Source organism: Vitis riparia, chromosome 7 (genome assembly GCF_004353265.1).
Source record: "Vitis riparia cultivar Riparia Gloire de Montpellier isolate 1030 chromosome 7, EGFV_Vit.rip_1.0, whole genome shotgun sequence".
Classification (NCBI taxonomy): domain Eukaryota; kingdom Viridiplantae; phylum Streptophyta; class Magnoliopsida; order Vitales; family Vitaceae; genus Vitis; species Vitis riparia.
In genome coordinates this window covers 1,852,194-1,871,153 of record NC_048437.1, presented here as the reverse complement: position 1 = coordinate 1,871,153, position 18,960 = coordinate 1,852,194, and the positions used below count along the sequence as shown (strand labels likewise).

The 18,960-nt window shown below is 29.3% G+C and overlaps 1 protein-coding gene and 1 non-coding gene across 4 annotated transcripts; both read left to right on the top strand.

The window, feature by feature from the left end:
• Window positions 1–6,013: 6,013 nt before the first annotated feature.
• LOC117919159 (fatty acid amide hydrolase-like) lies at window positions 6,014–17,272 on the top strand. 3 transcript variants are annotated; one of them, XM_034836263.1, is made up of 20 exons: window positions 6,014–6,345; window positions 7,547–7,656; window positions 10,179–10,239; window positions 10,487–10,674; window positions 10,858–10,987; window positions 11,679–11,756; window positions 11,892–12,039; window positions 12,440–12,552; window positions 13,475–13,550; window positions 13,653–13,724; window positions 13,828–13,879; window positions 14,102–14,176; window positions 14,297–14,377; window positions 14,862–14,965; window positions 15,051–15,143; window positions 16,156–16,224; window positions 16,486–16,550; window positions 16,658–16,719; window positions 16,790–16,885; window positions 16,979–17,272. In XM_034836263.1, the coding sequence occupies exons 1-20, from the start codon at window positions 6,246–6,248 to the stop codon at window positions 17,039–17,041; spliced, it is 1,836 nt and encodes a 611-aa protein (XP_034692154.1). In that variant the 5' UTR covers window positions 6,014–6,245; the 3' UTR covers window positions 17,042–17,272. The 3 variants fall into 3 exon arrangements, with proteins under 3 accessions (XP_034692154.1, XP_034692155.1, XP_034692156.1); XM_034836264.1 differs by having other exon boundaries at window positions 6,015–6,345; window positions 14,105–14,176; XM_034836265.1 differs by lacking the exons at window positions 6,014–6,345; window positions 7,547–7,656 and adding an exon at window positions 8,061–9,753.
• Window positions 17,273–17,751: 479 nt separating this feature from the next.
• On the top strand, window positions 17,752–17,835 carry TRNAM-CAU. The gene is given in 2 exon segments: window positions 17,752–17,789; window positions 17,800–17,835. It is a non-coding gene; the product is annotated as a tRNA-Met (tRNA).
• Window positions 17,836–18,960: the final 1,125 nt, after the last annotated feature.

Sequence of the window (18,960 nt, the reverse complement as noted above, 5' to 3'; positions counted from 1 at the left end):
AACTCAACTCATTATTATTTTTCTAAATTTAGATTGAACTCGAGTTAAGTGAATTAAACTTGAATTGATTCGATTGCAAGATTCAAAATTTGTTCTGCTTTTAAAAAACTATTTTTTATATATTTATATCAAAATTCAAATAATAAATAACACAAAATTTCAAGATAATGATAAAAAAACAAAAAATTATATATATCTTTTAAAAAAAAATTAAAATATACAATATAGATATAATTTGATATTTTTTTTCTTTAAGATCTAAAAAAAATAAATAAATATTATCAGATAGGATGATAAACATTATAAAAGTATTAGTTTGGGTCGTGTTAGGTCAATTTGACATTTGCATGTAATTTAGGATCAGTATTACTTAGAAAGAAATTATTGACTATGAGAGTATTGGATAAAACTTAATACTTATTACTTAATGACTTAAGTTATGTTTTTAAGTTAAAATATACTTAAGTTATTGACTTAAAACTTATTACTTAATCTTTACTTTAAGTATTAAAGTTATTTAATAAAATTAACTTAAAATTTATTCTAAATTATTAAATTGACATATTTATTTTTCCAAAATATAATTAGAGCAAAGGAAATCGGGTAACAATGAAGGTCATGAAATAGTAAAAGAGATTATGAAGGTAATTAAGATAAATGAGGGTAAAAATATAAAATGAAAATACGAACCTAAGAATAAATTACATGTTATTACTTATTACTTAAAGTTATATCCTTAAGTTATTTTATTAAATATACTTAATTTAGTTAATGACTGAAATTAATTAAGTATTAAAGTTATTTAATAAAATTAACTTAAAAGTTATTCTAAATTATCAAATTGACATATTTATTCTCCCAAAATATAATTAGAGTAAAGGAAATCGGGTAACAATGAAGGTCATGAAATAGTAAAAGAGATTATAAAGGTAATTAAGATAAATGAGGATAAAAATATAAAATGAAGATACGAATCTAAGAATAAATTAATTGTTATTACTTATTACTTAAAGTTGTTTTTAATTTGAAGTTATATCCTTAAGCTATTTTATTAAATATGTTTAATTTACTTAATAGCTTAAATTAAATTATTAAGTCACTTTAAGTTATTAAGTTGGTTTATCAATACAATTAAAATATAAGAAGATAATTTTTGTACACTTTGTTTTTTCTTAAAATGTCATTTATTTTAAGTTTAAAAAAAAATAAAAAATCCCAAGTGGCCATTTTGAGATCGAGAGTTGACAACACCTAACGTTCGAGTAGTCACAAATTTGATGACCCACAACTTCACATGCTCATATCAACATGTGGGACGTATGAGCATCTGCCAATCTACTATAGACTATGGTTCTTATTTTATGGTTTCGTACGTCAATATATAAATAGCCTAAAAAAAGTAGGTTTTATAAGCTTTTGTGGTCCCTATTGCTACATGCATTTTCTAAAATAAATAAATATATATAAACCCAATAAACCCTATATGATGAAAAATATATCAAGAAAAATGATTCAAAATCTTTTATAAGATTATTTTAAAATATATGATGAAAAAATAGATATAATGAAAAATATCTAAAAATTTATACATTTTTAAATTCTTTATTTTTAATATTTGAGAAAAAAATGATAAATAAATTTGAAAATTTAAGAAAAATTATTAAATTTAAAATAGTTTTAAATTCACCATTTTCTTTCAATTATTTTTTCTTTTTTAAGTTTTCAAACTTCAAATAGTCATGAGCAATGAATTCTCAACTTAAAAAAATGTATGTCGCTATGTTATATATAAAATAATTTTTTGAAATGCAAGAAATTTAAAATAAGCAATGTTTAAGGTGAAAAGGAGATTTTTTAACCAAAAAAAAAAGAAGGAAAAATTATTCAAAAATTCATTTTTATATTTAATAATAATTTTGAAAAATATGAAATATTTTATAATTCCGACCCTTTTTGTAAGTCCCTTGGATAGATTATGTTTGATTCTCATCAAAGTATTAAACAAAAAAACTATTAAAGAAAATTAAATTTTAATTAAAATTAATTAAAATTTTATGTATTTTGAAATTATTTAATATTTATATAAAATAGTTAAAATAAAATAAATATTGAAATAATATATAAAAATATTTATTAATTTTAATTTTTTTTGCCATGATATTTCCAAGGCGGGTCCAAATCAATAGTGTTGTTAAGTGGCAATCAAGCCAGAGTTGAGGAAGCGTGTGTAGTTTGGCTTGATTTGATGTGGGTTGTAGTCTGGGCCACACATACCAAAGTTGTCAACCAAAAGGGTGCACCTCAAACAAATCATATGAAAGCTGGGTTTGGGAATTTATGGCTCCAACTCTATAACATGTCGGTGGTTTCCTTTTTTTAAGATTTTATTTTGTTTTTTATTTTTTATTTTTTATTATCACATTCAAAGTATTTCTCATTAAAAAAATTAATGATGCAACAAAACAAAATCCTAATTATTTTTTTTTACGACTTTTTTTGAATTTCGTCTATAAACTGCGGAAAAGTTTGAAACTTTTAGGTTATATTTGATTTTGGAAAAAAAAAATTGAGGAAAAAATGTAAAAGAAAATTAAAAAAAAAAGAAAAAAAATTATTTTTATATATTACTTTAAAATTATTTTAAGGAAATGAAAAAAAAAAGTTAAGAAAAATGTTTTGGTTTTTTATATTCGGTTTATAATGAAAATGTGAGATTTTTTTTTTAATTTATGAATTTTCAAAATATTTAATATTTATACGAAAGACAAAAAAAAAAAAAAAGAGTAAAATGAATTTTAAAAATTGTATAATTATTAATTTTAATTTTTTTTTAATTTTTTTTTTTTTTAACTTTTCCCTTCTATTTATTTTCTTCAAATTTTTTGAAAATCAAATATAATTTTAATTAATCATATTTAAATTTTGAATCAAATAAATCTACTAATCCTTAAGCCTATAGTTACCTTGGCAATATATCTCACAATGTGGTGGATTCCAATTGTAGTAAATAAATAAATAAATTTAGTAATTCTTTTTTATAATGGATTTTCCATTGTTATAAATTATAAATATTTATAAATTTATAAATTAAATTTATTTTTAATATAATTTAAAAATTAAAAAATACAGATAGGAAGATATAAATATACAAGATTGGGATGGAGTGACCCATCTGGAATTCCCCTGATTTTATTTTCTTATTATTTTATGATTATTATTATTATTATTATTATTATTTGAGATAATGAACTAAAAGAAAGTGGAATTTCTCTCTCCGGAAAAATAGTTGATTATATGATGTGATTTTTCATAAAATATGTCCAATTATTTAAACTTATTTTCATTCCTATCCTAATTAAGGGAGCAAGTGTCGGTGGATATTAGAAATTCTCATTCATTCCTTTCAATTTTTTAATATTCTTATTTTTTTAATTTTTAGAAATTTTAAATTATATTAAAATTAAATATAATTTATAAATTTTTATAATTTACTTTCTTAAGAAGTACATTTTTATTTTATGTGTGCTAAAAATAGGAAATAAATTAAATTAATTTAAACCATTTTTATTTAATTATGTATATATTTATAGATAAACAGTTATTTTTTATTTAAAATATTTATATTTTTCTATGTTTGATAGTATTTTTATTTAAAATAATTTTAACGGAAATGTTTTTGCTTAAAGTGTTTTTAAGAGAGTAACTATGATTTTAAGAAATATTTTTAAAGTTTGATGGTTATTTTATGAAAAAAAAATTTAATCATTCTAATAAATTTTCTGTTAAGTATTAGAAATGTTAGAAATATTTTCTAAAATCATTTCCAAACACATTCATAGAATGTGTTTGATAGTAATTTTAAGAATAGTCTTTAACTTTTCTAATACTTGCAAAATAAAAATTTTCAAGTCTTAAAAAGTCTAGAAATATTTCCTAAAATTACAACTAAATACACTTTTAGAATGTGTTTAACAGTGATTTTAATATTGTAATTTTAGGAAGTGTTTCTAACATTTCTAATACTTGAAAAATAAAAATGTTCAAATATTAGAAATGGTAGAAACATTTTCTAGAATCACTGTCAAACACACTTTTAAAGCTCGTTTGATAATGATTTTAGAAAACGTTTTTAAAATTTTTAACACTTAAAATTTTTTATTATTCAAATGTTAGATAAATTAAAAACATTTTTTAAAATCACTATCAAACATACTTTTAATCTTTCTAATACTTAGAAATTTTTACCATTCAATTATTAGAAAAACTAGAAACATTTATAAGAATCATTGTCAAATACACTCTAAGAGTCGGTTTGATAGTGATTTTAATAAATGTTTTTAACATTTTGAACGTTTAAAATTTTTTATCTTTTAAGTAGCAGAAAGATTAAAAATACTTACAATAATTACTATCAAACACATTCTAAGTGTTTCTTTATAAAATATTATTAATTGATTTAAAAAAATTTTAAATGTGTTTTCTAAATTTTGTTAAACATTTATTTTTTTTTTTAAAAAAACACTTTTTAAACTAAAAATACTTCTTAAAATTATTATTAAACCCAATCTGACCGGGTTTACATATGCCTAGAAGTGAAGTTAATGGATAGGAATCAAGCAAAGGTTAAACCACAGGCGATGCAAGTGTCTCTACACTTGACAGGATCAGGAAATGGTCTACAAGTGGAGGATCCTCTTACCAAGTTGAGAGGTATGGCCATTTTATCCACTTAAAATAGTCAATTAACACTTGACACATACCAAGATCTTAATATCCAACTTATTAAAATTTTAAAAATCCTCAAAATTCATTGAAAATTTATTTTTAGATTTTAGAAATAAAAACAAAATTATAATTATAAAAAATATTTAATACTTCTAAAAAATAAAAACATAAAAACATAATTGAATAATTATTAAATTTTTAAAAGTGATTTTTACAATTTTATCAAATATTTAATTTTTTTAAAATACATGTCCATTCTCTCACTTTCATGTAAAAATTTATTTAAAAGTGATTATGATTAAAATATTAATCTATAACATTTTTAATTAAAAATATTTTTAAAAAGAATCACTTAGGAAATAGACAAAAGTTAAAAAAAAAAATTGATAATATTTTTAATAATATGTTATAAATTGTATTTTAATGGGTGATGTTAAAAGAAAAGGAATGTGATACCTTGCTTACACATATATTGTTCATAATATTATAATAAAAAAACAAAACTAAGGATTTGTTTCATAACTTTTTCGAAAATAGTTTTCTATTTTGTAAAATAAAAAATCAAGAAAATATATTTGGTAATTAAAATCTGTTTTTGTTTTATGTTATTACAAATAGAAAATAAAGTGTTTTCAGATAACATATTTTACTTATTTTTTGAGGGTTATTTTAAAAAATAATGATATAAATATATATAATAATTAAAAATAAAACACTACAATATAAAAATTATTTTTAAAGCATATTTAAAAATATTAAAAACATGTTAAAAACATTTAAGGTTTTCAAATAAACTTTTGTTTTATAAAACATTATAAATTAATTTTTAAAAACTATTTTTTAGGACTGTTTTTAAAAACAATTACTAAATATACCTTAAAAACAATTCTCAAAAATAATTTTTAAAAATAGTTATATGATGATTTGTAAAATAAAAGTCGGTTTGCAACTTGAAAAATTTTAAACTTATTTTAAATATTTTTAAAACATGTTTTTAAAATAATTTAATCATTCTATATGCTTGTATAATTATTTTTAAATGTAACTGTTAGAAAAAAATTTATCTTTTAGAAAAAAATATTTAAAAAAATAATTATTTGTAATAAAATTTATTAATTTATTGTAGCATGATTCTCTTTGTATGTTATCCCATGACAGGAAAATAAATAAATAAATAAATAAAAAGAAAAGAAAAGAAATAGTTGTACAGAGACCGTTATACAGGGACCAATGCCTGCTTCCATTAACGTAACGAGAAAAAGAAATAGACCCGGGAACAGGATCTTCGGCTTTCTCGAAACTTTAGCTTTCTTCTTCTCCATGAAAACGACTTTCTGTCTCTCCACTTTCTCTCTCACTTTCCGCCACTCATTTATCATTGACGGACGGCTTGAAAATTTATTTTCTCAATTAATATAATCTTTCTTGCGTTCTCCGCCCACCCCCCGCCTTTTTGTATATATTTAATTTGTTGGCTCATCTCCTCATTTGATTTTCTCTCTTTCTTTCCGTGGATTCATATGGGGCTTTTCAAGATCAAGGGCGAGGTTTACAAGCCTGTTAAGGATGTTGATCTTGGCCCAAATAGTCGTGAATTCTATCTCCGAGCCAATGTTAAAGGTTTGACTCAATCCCATCACCTTTTCCTGTTTTTCCTTTTGGACGAATTTCTCTGTTCGTTGCCCATGTTTGAAGTGTTAAGGTTTGTTGTTTTTTGTTGAATTGATTTTTTCCCTTTATTTTTGGTTTGTTTTTCCAGAAAAAAAATGAATGTAGTAAGTTTTTTTAGTCAAATCTATCTCTTAGCTAATGTTGAAGGTTTGAAGTCCATCATATTTTTTCTATTTTTCTTTTTTGATCTTTCTTTTCGGCAGGAATTTGCCTGTTTGGCTTCGAAGAAAAACTGAGGTTGAGAAATATGAAGGAGTTTTTTTTTTTTTTTTTTTTTTTTTTTTTTTTTTATTTTAAATTTTAGTGAGTTTTTCTAATTGTTGTTGGCCTTTTTTGGATCCCAATTCGAAAATATAGTGTTTTATTTTTGAAAAGTGATGATAAATTCTAGCTCTGACCAATGTTGAAGGTTTCAATCCTATCACCTTTCTATTTTTCTTCTTGTTATTTTTGATCAAATTTCTCTGTTTGATTACCTAAAAAATTTAGGAAAAGAAAATTTAAACCCTTCCCATTTCTGTTGTTTATTTGAGTTTTCGGTTTCTTCTTTCTTTTCCTTTTCCTCTGGTTTCTTGGTAACCAATCATGGCATCGGAATAACTGAGTGAATTGGAGTTTGTTGATTCTAAGAATCTCAGACTACTTTTGTCTTTTATCATCGGAGAGTAAATGAACCTCGGTTTTCCTTCGTTTTCTTTTCCCCTGGTTTCTTCGTAACCAAACATGGCGCAGGGAAAATTGATTGATTGTGGTACGGTGATTAAAAATTTCATCATACTTTTATCTTTTAGTATTATTATACATTTCAATATATTTAATTTTCATCTCCTTCCTTTTTCTCTGGTTTCTTGGTTTCTTGGTGATCAAACGTGCCAAAAGGAAAACTAAACTGAATTTTAATTTGGTGATTTAATTTTAGGCACACTTCTATCTTTTAGTATCAACATAGACATGAACGAATTTAGTTTTCCTCTCTTTCCTTTTCTTCTAGTTTCTTGATAACCAAACAAAGCAGAAGGAAAAAAATATTGATTGAACTATAGACCAATTGTAAGAATTTCAGCTCTCTTTTGTGTTTTAGAATCAACATGAAGTTCAATTTCATTTTATGTTTGCCTCTATTGATGATGTATTCACATGTGCTGCATAGCCCCTCGGATGGCTGGATTTCTGGTTAAAATTTTTGTCTGGCTTTTGGAGGCACCGGTTCTCGGAGCAATGTTGTTGTACATGTTGAAGAGGAACAATTTAATTTACAAGGTATATGTTTCCTTTTTCTCAGTGACTTGTATTTCATGTGTGTTGTATTCCAGTTTGATCGGATGATTGCTATTTTAGGGGTATTTCATTCAAATCCATCCTATTATTTTGGGAGAATGATTATCCTTTATAATGTGTTCGAGAAAATGTTTCTTCCACATATACAAGTTACTTGCCCTTTAGCTTGGAACTTCATCTGTATTTATGCATTCCGTCTTATATGAGGAGGCGACCTTAGTCTTCACTATAAATAATGTCAAGTTTTCTCAGTTTTTGTTGACTTAAAATCACGGTCCTGATCATTTTGAGTGTTTATAGATGGGTGTATAAGTAGGTAAGAACTTTATTGTTGCCTCACACCTTTGATCATGTCTTCCAAAACATGCTAACTTGGTGGGTTGGGGATGGTTGTTGTTTCATGTGGTTGTTGGAGAAACCGTTTGTTTTTTGTTGCTGATAAAATACTGTGTAAAACCTACTGTCCTTTTCTTTTGGGTGCTAGTGAATTGCGATACATAGATCACTTGAGCTTGACTGCACTGTATCTTGATTAGCAACTTTTTATCTTCCTCCAAGACACTTGAATGGCTACTTGGTTCTTTTCCAAACCTAAATTTCAGATGCCCTCACTGATCATGCATTTTATCGTATGTTTCCGAATTGTGAGACAGTTTCTGGTTCAATCAAAAGATCTGTGTTTTACCAAGTTTGGCACCTGATTTAGGTTATACTTGAAGCAAATTGGTATTGAGTAACCGGCCTACATAGTTAATATATGTTGCTCTCCACACTTAACTTCTATACATTGTGCAGCAGAGGTTGCAATATTGATTCCTTTTGCTGTCTATGGAAGATGATTTGAGATACCAGGCCTTCACTTCCCTCATAACCCTGAAGGGCTAATTCAAATTTATTCAAACTTCCCACCATATCATGACAAGCTTATTGCACTTTCCAACCAAAGGAAGAGTCTCACATGAATGACTGAAGGAACTGGAGATAGAAAAAAACTAAAGCTGTGTTTACCAAGAATAAGAACAAGGGGTAAACAAGTGTCTTCCAATTCCTAGTCTTTTTTACACTAAGAATATTTGGTTTTTTTCTATTTCTTTCTGTTGGTTGATCAGTCTCCAGGATCATCTTAAGTTTGGTTAGAGTAGGGTCCAGAAAGGGGTTAGAGAAAACCTCTAACTCTATTAAGGGGAAAAGGTGTATTTTGCTTGTTGAAGGTGATCATGAAGGACATGGCTGAAAGGAGACCGGACTTTTCCTTTGGGATCACTCTACTGTCACATGAATCCAAGTTGCATAATTGCTTATCCACGTATGGACCAAGTTTGGTTACTGACCATCTTTCCTTTCTTCAAATCCCCTGTAAACGGCTAAGTCTGACTGTGATGCATTTCACTATCACCAATTGCACATTATTATGAGTGAATTTTGCACCCTTTTAACAGAACCTCTTCCAAACTACTTATTTTTGGAAGCAAACTTATGATCTCATTTGTCTTTGTCTTTGCAACCTTGCCTATAGGCTTTACTTTTGCCATGTGCTATCCAACCTTGACTCAATGTAGCCAAAGGAATTTGTCCAAAATTACTTCATTTCTTGGGATTAAGGGACTGATATTAATACTGTCATCCTTCGATAAACCAGATATTAGAAAGCATAATATACATTGGTTCCCAAATCCTACGAGCTTAAGTTTTTAAGAAAATTGGTCGTCTAACATGGTACCAAAGCAGGTCTGGTGGGAGGTCATGTGTTCAAACCTCACAATATCCCCAATTTCTTGAGCCCAAAATAGGAGGCTATACTAAGCCCATGTGTAAGCTGAAAAAAAACGAAAAAAAAGGAGGGGGGCAGAGGCTGCATGTGATGGAGGGTATCGGAGAGCATGATATATATTGTAAGCCCAAATTCAACAAGCTTAAGTTTTTAGGAAAATTGGTTTTCCAACACAAGAAATGTTCTGTAGCTTTCTGTTTGACAAATTTAAACTTGTGATCTTGGCACATGATATCCAGATAATATCCTGCTGACATGACAGGTTCTTGGCCTCCAAAAATGGCATGTGAAATAAGTGGAAAGTTCAGGTAATTTGATATGAGCTCTTAGTCAACTCTGAACTCCTTACCAAGGCATATCTCCTTTTATGATAGTACTTTTTCACAAAAGGTCTCTATTAGTGTATTCAGGCTGGAAGGTGAAAGTTGAAGGCAAATATAGATTGAAAGAGAACTTCCAAATTCAAAATTTAGATTTTTGCATTTCTGTGACATCAACACTGTGATTCTTTCTGCATGCATCTTAAGAGTTAAGACACACCCATGGGTGCATTCCACAGTATGAACTCCCACCAGCTGGCAAATATCTAAATAATGTTCATATTTTTTAAGCTTAAGGAAGGTCTTCATGCCATCTTTTCTCGGCAAACAACAATTAGGCCCTCTGTGAACATCATCATAACATATCAAATTTTTCATTTTTCAATTGATGGAAAATGCCTTAATTTTTGCAGCTTGTTTCATTTGCTGAGTTGGAGGAGCCACCTGTTTTTGTTCCATCACAACCTGTTGAAGGTTAATTCTTTTACATAACTATCTTGATAGATTATCTCTGTTCTTTGTGTCTTTATCCCTTGAAAGAAGAAATTCGGTGTGAACTTCTATGCATACAAGGAAGTAAAGCCCCAGTTAGCACTGCTGTTGTTGGAACTCATGACCGATTAATTATCTCCCTCTGTAAATTGCTCAGATGGTTTACAAACTTCAATGTTTGTCTTATGCTTACATTTTTAAAATGTACTGATTTCAGTTTATATTGCAGATGTTAAAGAACAGGAAGTTAAATACATAGAATCTGATTTGCCTCCACACCAACAAGTTGAGCAGGCCATGGATTGTCTGCCATCATTTTCTGAAGATACATCAAACCATCAGAAGTTTAGTTTCCATCGCTGGACAATATTGGATTATTCAAGAGCCTACAACTCAGGAGAAGTTACTCCTCGCCTGGTATAACGTTAGAATATTGTTATTTCCTATTTGTATTTTTATTTCATTCTGAAACTTCAGAGAAATTCTATATTAGTTGTTACTCGATTATTTGAAACTCCAGCCAGCATTTTCTAATTTTTGATTGTTTGATTCTGCTTCTTAAGTATGTACTTCAATGGGATTGATGATGCATTTGTGCAGGTTGCAGAGCGATTCATAGATGCTGTCCGGGAATCTTGCAATCCTCAATTGCACATGTCATTCTTCATTAACTATGATACAGAAGATATTCTAAAGCAAGCTACTGAATCAACTCTTCGTTATGAACGAGGTACTTGATTGCACTAAAATGAACAAATATCCAAACTGGATACTGCTGGCAGCAGGAATCATATATTATCAGTTACTCTTATTCTCGAATAAAAATAATACTGTCAGCAGCAGCAAGCATGGGCTCTGGATTTCTTTGGCATATTAAATGGCCAAGCAAATATTTCTAGATGGTCCTTGCAATTACTTAAGATTATCTTGGTCAAATTCATTTTTTCTTTTGTTGGTTAAAAAGCCTGTAAAGTTTTCCAAGCCTCATTGTTTTTTCCTATTGAACACAATGATGCTTGAAACACCTATTTTCACTGTGACATGTTGATGCTATTCTAATGAATTAGAATGCCGATCCCCATTGCAGATCTTGTGACCTTTTAGAAGTTCTGAGTTCTTGTAGCTCCACAATATGAATTGCTCAATTCTAGCTGCTCTATCATGTCCCATCATCCCTCTCTTGGATTTGAGGAATGCTAGTGGTGAATTATGGGGCCAGAAAAGAAAACATTGAGTGATTTTGCATTATACTAGTAGTGCAAACAATGGGGTTCACGTTGAAAAATTTGAATGTTTTATTATTATATACATATATGTTTCATCCAAGGTCTCGTGATCTTGGGGTTCTATGATTTTTTCTTTTTTTAACAATTTAATTCTAAGCATTCTAAGGCTGTTTTCATTGTCACTTTGGCCTCCAGGAGAACCTATTTCTGTTCTAGATGGAGTTCCGATTGCTATTAAAGATGAAATAGATTGCACTCCCTATCCAACTACAGGTAATTCAATGTCCCATGGCTTTTCAGTGACAATGTTTATGTTTAGCCAAATCGATCCTATGGTTTCTCCACTACAACTGATTATTTAATCTGTTATTTATGCTCAGTTCTCTAATCTAAAAATGGTTCTTCTAGGAGGTACAACATGGTTGCACAAAGTAAGAGATTGTAAAAATGATGCATGCTGTGTTCAACGCTTGAGATCATGTGGTGCTATACTCGTTGGAAAAACCAATATGCATGAGCTTGGAGCTGGAACAAGTGGGATAAATCCTCATTACGGGTAAAACCACAGTTTTATAACTCAACCAAACAATGCCTTATCCCAAAATTTGGTGTCTCTTATACAAATCCATTTACAATGTTCTACTCCATGTAAAAAATATATCTATTGTTATCATAGACTGCTGTGACCTTTCTGCATCAAAATCGACCCAGTCCCTTTTCTCTTGCTTAATCTGTCCTGAGCCTCATCAATTAAGAAACACTTGTTAACTCGAGATACTTTGTTAGTTCATTCCCTAACAACTGCAGTTTTTGCGTGGTGATTTAAATGGCAACAGAGTTCTCGTTCCTAGGTTGTTTGTCTCTGATTTTTGACCATTCATGTCAAGCGAAAAACATTGAAACAGTATAAAGAAGATGATAGGTACTATAATTTTCTCTCTTCATGACTATTGTAGGGCTACAAGAAATCCATACAATACCAGCAAGGTCACAGGAGGTTCTTCTAGTGGTTCTGCTGCTGTGGTGTCTGCAGGATTGTGTCCTGCTGCTCTTGGTGTTGATGGAGGAGGTAAACAATTTCTATTAATAATGTATTGAGCATTATTTTTCCAACACCACGCTTCATAATTTAGTTTCACTGCCAGAGTTGTTTTACATTTCTGAAATATCACTCAGAAACAGTATACTCTGTTGTGGACAGTTGGTGGCTAACAATATTCTCATAAACTAAATGTCTTCAATTATTATTTTTAATATTGTCTAGAATTTAAAACTCCAAATCAGCTGAACAGATGAGTTGCAATTATCTGCTTTTCCATCAACTGGACATATAAAGATAGTCTCTCTGAAACTATGATAGATAATACATTTAAAATCATTTTTTGTGTTTGAGTCATTTTGGCAAGCAATGTTATGAGTGTGCTCCAATGATAACTGGGACCACTTTCTGTAAGAAAAAAACACAAAGTAAATGAATTTCAGAAATGAGGACCATGTCACCTTCTGTATATCCATTGAATTGATGATAATGTTCAGTATAGGTTGATAAAACTGTACACAATAGTCCATCCAAATGATGTTGATGTACCAATTGAACCATAAGAATGAACATAAATCTCAGTGATCATGAAAGAGATGAGTGAAGTGAAGTTAATACCATCACAAAAAAAAAGATATCAGCTTTAATATGATGAACACTTGATAGAATGAAAGCAACTAACTAGTGAGAAATAAGCATTCTGAATTTTCTTCAGCATTTCACCTTAACTGGTAGGTACTGGTTGACCAGTTTTCTTATGGTTCATGTATTTCACACTTATAACAGCTAATTCAATTTAATCAACTGAACTAAGCTTAAACTTCACTGCAGTATATCATCTAGCAAAATCCTGTTTTGCCAACTGATTGTAGATATCTTTTAATCTTTTATTATATATCCTTTAAACTGGTTACAAATGAGACAATAAGTCTTACTTTTAATTTTTGTTTAGGATCTGTGCGAATGCCTGCAGCCCTTTGTGGTGTTGTTGGATTCAAACCAACTTTTGGACGTGTGTCTCATTCAGGGTGAGTACACATTTATCCACAAATATCCATTCTGGTTCTCTGTACTTCATACATTTAAATGTATCTTCACAATTTTGAAGTTTAATGTACTACTCTTTTCAGTGTTCTTCCTCTGAACTGGACAGTTGGGATGGTTGGCATACTAGCAAGCACAGTTGAAGATGCATTTATTGTGTCAGTGTTCTATCCTTAGTCCTTCATTCTGATTCAAATAATACCATTTTCGTAGGTACCATTTGTGAGTTCAATGGTATAGTTAATACCAGTTGATTTTCAGTTATGCAGCTATCAGTGGTGAAACATCCTCTCATCAACCCACTATGTTATTGGTAAGCACTTGTTTTGCACATCACTCTTAACTTTTTGAGTATTATTTATTGTCCAAAAATGTAAATGAAGTGATTTTTCAATTGAAGTTCGTGTAGAATTCTTGTTTTTATTTATCCTTCTCAACAATTTTAATTTGTTTCATCTTTCCTCAACTGATATGATCGGAAATTTGACACCACACTCTACTGATGAATCTATACTCTTGTTTTTGGAGAACTTAGCAGCCGAAAGTGTGTTTTCCACTGCTGAAATCGACAAACTCTATATCTAACATCAAATTGGCAAAGTATGGGGAGGTTTGTAACCTTTTTCTCAAACATGATTATATGTTTACCTCAATCATGAATGGTTTAGGTGCACTAAATAATTGTCTTCTTTCTCAAACCTTTGCTTATTCTGCCTTTGTTTTTTTCTAGTGGTTTAACGACTGCAGTGATGACATCAAAGTCTGCTGTTCCCAAGCTTTGGATAAGCTTCATGAGCATTATGGATGGGAGGTATTATCAATCTAGAGCCCATAAGTCTACAACTAAATTCATCAAATGTTGAGTGAACAACCTGTTACCTGAAAGCTTTTGACCTATTAGTAAATGGACCAGCAATGCATATCAAGCTAGCACTCTCCCAAATTTGGGGCTCCAACCCATATATGAAGCAGCAGGCAAACTATTACAAACAAACAAATAGAGGAATAAGCAAATGGAGAGGTTCAAACTCAAAAGTCAAACTTTTAAGAACAAGAGCTATGATACCATGTTAAACTGCTAGATCTCTGATCTCAAGGCTTCATTCATACCATTTTGGCATGCTGTGCATCTTACCTCTGATCATAAACAAATGATATCAATATCAATACAAAATACAAAAAAAAAAAAGAAAAAAAAAAGAAAAATCTTAAGATTGACTATCATTTAGTATAAAGGTTTGGCAAAACCTATGTGGATTGCTTTCTAATCTTCCTTGACCTTTTCTCTTCATAAGACTGTGGAAGTGACAGTACCAGAGATAGAAACAATGCGCTTGGCACATTACTTAACAATTGGAGCTGAGTGTACCACTTCACTTAGTTCGCTTCTGCAAAATGTGTATGTTTCTCCCACAACCACATTGTCCTATTTTTCACACAAACTTTGGAAAATTTTTACTGACATCAAACTATCAATGAAACAGGAGTATTGAGGAATTAGGGTGGGACACAAGGGTGGCATTTCGTGTATATGGAAGTTTTGACAGCATGGAGTACTTAAATGCCCAAAGAATTAGGTACCTTGCAATTTGTTGTTGTTTATTCAAGTGACATGGAGAAGTATTAGTCATTAAGAGCTCATGTATGAAAAAGGATTTCCTTACATATTGTCATGTTTTGCAATTGGTATAATATTTCGTTGTAGTTCCTTTTGTATGAATTCCACTAGAGAAACTTAAAGGAAGTGGACACAAAAGAAATATATAGAGAAATTGAAGGTTAATTGGTTAAGAACGGGATCAAAAGAAAGGGAAAGAGTGGTGGAAAACTAGAAGGCTAAAATCCCATTACTATCTCAATAGTTATACATGACTCATGTTTACCCTTGATTATAAATTCCATTTTCAATAAGATGGCGTACTTACCATTTTAAAGGCATTAGCACTTGGCTGAGAGTGGTTCTGTTGAGTTCTATGGGACCTTTTTCACCTTTAGATCATTGAGGGCCTAAATTTTTTTGGATGATATCACTTTCACTTCATTGACTTTGACTCTGTATGATGTCCACTCTTTTGTTTCACTACATTGACTTTGACTCTATATGATGATGTCCATTCTTTTGTTTCTTACACCTTTTGGTTGCAAAGCGTACCACACAAAAAGAACCAGTATTTAATATAAGTGCTTTGACTTACCTCTGTTTTAACCTGTTTCTATAGCTAATGACCTTTATATATCCCATGTTTTAGAAGCATGGTATCATTCCATATGTTGGCTCGGATACAGACTAGTGACAATATAATACTCCCCAAACCTTTATTTAAAATTTCAGTAATTGGCTACTACTTCCTACCCATTTCTTCACGTTGATGTTCAATCGATACCTCTGTTAAAATCTTCATATTTTTAGAGCCTCCATATTTTTTGGACCTTTAGGAAGTGGTATACATTGGAGACGACTTTAGATTTACTAGTCATTCTTCAATCACAGGAAGCTGAGTATCTTTCTTATTGGTGCAACCCCCATTTGTTTAATGTTTCATCCTTTTGAGAACATACCTATTTCTTCAATTTCTCTGTTATCTGCAGGAACCGCCAGATGCACTTCCATAAGAAGATATTTGAGAAGGCAGATGTTATTGTTACACCAACAACAGGGTATTTCTTCTTTTATGGTCTCTTATATTTTTCATAACCAGTTTCTTCAGTATAACATTAGGCTGCGGCCTTGAACTTTTTTGAAATTTGGAGGCCATATACAGTATAACATTAGGCTGCCGTCTTGAGCTTTTTTTTTAAATTTGGAGGCCATACTGTATATTTTAGCAGAAAGAGTAAGACCAAAAAGATCTTTCCATATTTTGCTCTCCCAAACCTTCTCAGGTAATTCTTATGGTTAGTTTCTCCTATGCTTTTCAGAGCAACTGCATACTCAATTATGAATGATGCCCTGAAAACCGGTGAACTTGACTACATAAATGGAGGTAAATTCTCAAATTTGAGCTTTGAGACTGCACAATTCTCAATCCTTCATATTAGTTAAATAAACATAGAATTTTATTGGAACTTGACCAATTTGTCATTGTTTCAGCTGCATTTGTTCGGTATCAAATAGCAGGAAACTTTCTGGGATTGCCTGCAGTGACTGTCCCGGTATGACCCTCTTAATGATTGTGATTTTCATTTGGTTTTTGTCTATTAACCGGAAAACTGTTGTTGGTAGATTGGATACGACAAACTGGGTTTGCCAATAGGCCTGCAGTTCATAGGGAGGCAATGGTCAGAACCAACATTGATCCACATAGCACAGGCAATGCAGGTAGATCATATCATCATCATACTCCTTACAACCTGTTGGTTCAGCAAGAAAAAAACCCGAACAAGTTTAATCGTTTAGCTGCTCTGGTTTCAGGCTTTGTGCATATCAGACTACAAAAAGCCAGAGGTCTTCTATGATCTGCTCAAGAAGAATTAACAGCACCAGACAAGCCCAGAATTCAGTATTAGCCCAACATTGTGACACATACCCGTACAAGTTGCTGCTGATTGTTCCATTGCTTATGTTAGTGTTCCTCTCGACAAACTAAATTACGTTTAAGCTTAGGGTTGTCAATAGTATTTGTTCATATCAGCTACTCACAAAAAGTATTCAATAATCAGTCCTTATTTCTCATGATCTGGGCAATCTTATAATTTTCATTTTTCATTCTGATGTCTTGAGACAGCGAACCTAAAGAGTGAACTGCTCCTTTGCCTTTGTTTTGTCTCAACAACTTGAGAACGAAACCCCTTCTTCAAACTTACTCTTAGCGATGAAGTTCCTTGTTTTGTCATCATATATGAAGTTTCATTAAATTAAATAACTTAATATTATAACTTAAAATTAAAACTAATTTTAAGTATTAAGTAAAAAAAATTATTTTATTTTTAATATCAAATATTTTATTGTCTCATTTACCCATTCTAATGAAATTATATTTTACAAAGAGTAAATTATAAAAATAATTTTAAATGTTACGTCAAAATATTAACTTCTTCATAATAAAATTTAAAATAAGAAAAAAATTATTAAAGTCAAACTTCTTTTGTTTTCCAGTAGACTCCATACAAATGAGAACTACAAAAATAAATTCTATTATAATTTAAGTTTATATAATACAAGTGTTTTACTGAGCACATCGCAAAGGGGTGGTGGCGCAGTTGGCTAGCGCGTAGGTCTCATAGCTTCGAGTAATCCTGAGGTCGAGAGTTCGAGCCTCTCTCACCCCAATGCTTTTTCTCTATTTATTTTTCTTACTTCTTCAACTGTCCAAAAAATTGTAAATTAGTTTGATAAAATTTCTTCTTTTGTATATCATAGAGTTATGTTTCTTTCCGGAAAAGTACCAAAATAAAAAATTTTCTTTACTCTTCTTTTACTTCTCTCTCTCTCTCTCTCTCCCTCTCTTTATTTTTTATTTTTTATTTTTACTTAAATTTTCTAGGAGCCAAACATAATTTCAATGTATTTTTTTTTTTATAAACTTTACAATTTGACTCCATAAAAAACATTGAAAACTTGAAAAAAAAATTGCAGTGAAAAGAAAAATAGAATGAAAGTATTTTTATATGCTATTTCAAATATACTAATTTTATTTATTTTAATTCTTTTAAATAAAAATTAAATAATTTGAAAATACATACATTTTTTTTAATTAATTTTGATTATATTTTATTTTATTTTATATATATATATATATATATATATATATATATATATATATATATATATATATATATATATATATATATATTATAATAAACCAAACATGATAAAATCCTCTTTCTTAATTGTTGCATTTGGTGTTTGAAACAACATCTAAAAATAATTTATTAAATTTAAATCTATATTTTATTTTTTCTTTCTTTTTTACTTTTCCTCACTAATTTTTTTTTTTTCAAGGATTCACATTTGTAAGATCCTAAATGCAAACCATCCAATAATAACAAAATTGGAAATGCATGAATTATTTTCTATATTTTCTCTAGTTTACCTTTTTTTTTTCTTTTTTTGCAGGAATTATTTTCCATATTTTTTCTAGTTGGAACATTTTATAAGACCAAGTCTTTTTGGTGAATCATAGAATGGATCAAATCAAAGTCTTGCAAATCATAGATTGTGTTTGCTAGAAAGAAATAACAATGCAAATAAAATGAAAATAGAGATAAAATTAAAATTTTAAATGCCATGTAAAAATGGATAAATCAAAAAACTTTCCTAATATAGTAATAAATGGAAACCCGAATAAATTCTATATTTTCATTCTCTATTTCAGCATTTCAAAATAAATTTAAAAAAAAAATAAAAAATGAAATACCTCAACTTGAAGTCATAAGTCTTCTATGTTGAATCTT

What these genes read in the sequence shown, in the direction of transcription:
- LOC117919159 (XM_034836263.1), top strand. Translation starts at nt 6,246, where the DNA reads ATGGGGCTTTTCAAGATCAAGGGCGAGGTTTACAAGCCTGTTAAGGAT. An exon ending in GAGAAGTTACTCCTCGCCTG is followed by an intron (nt 10,675 to 10,857) that starts GTATAACGTTAG and finishes GCATTTGTGCAG; the next exon opens with GTTGCAGAGCGATTCATAGA. An exon ending in ATTGTTACACCAACAACAGG is followed by an intron (nt 16,225 to 16,485) that starts GTATTTCTTCTT and finishes TATGCTTTTCAG; the next exon opens with AGCAACTGCATACTCAATTA.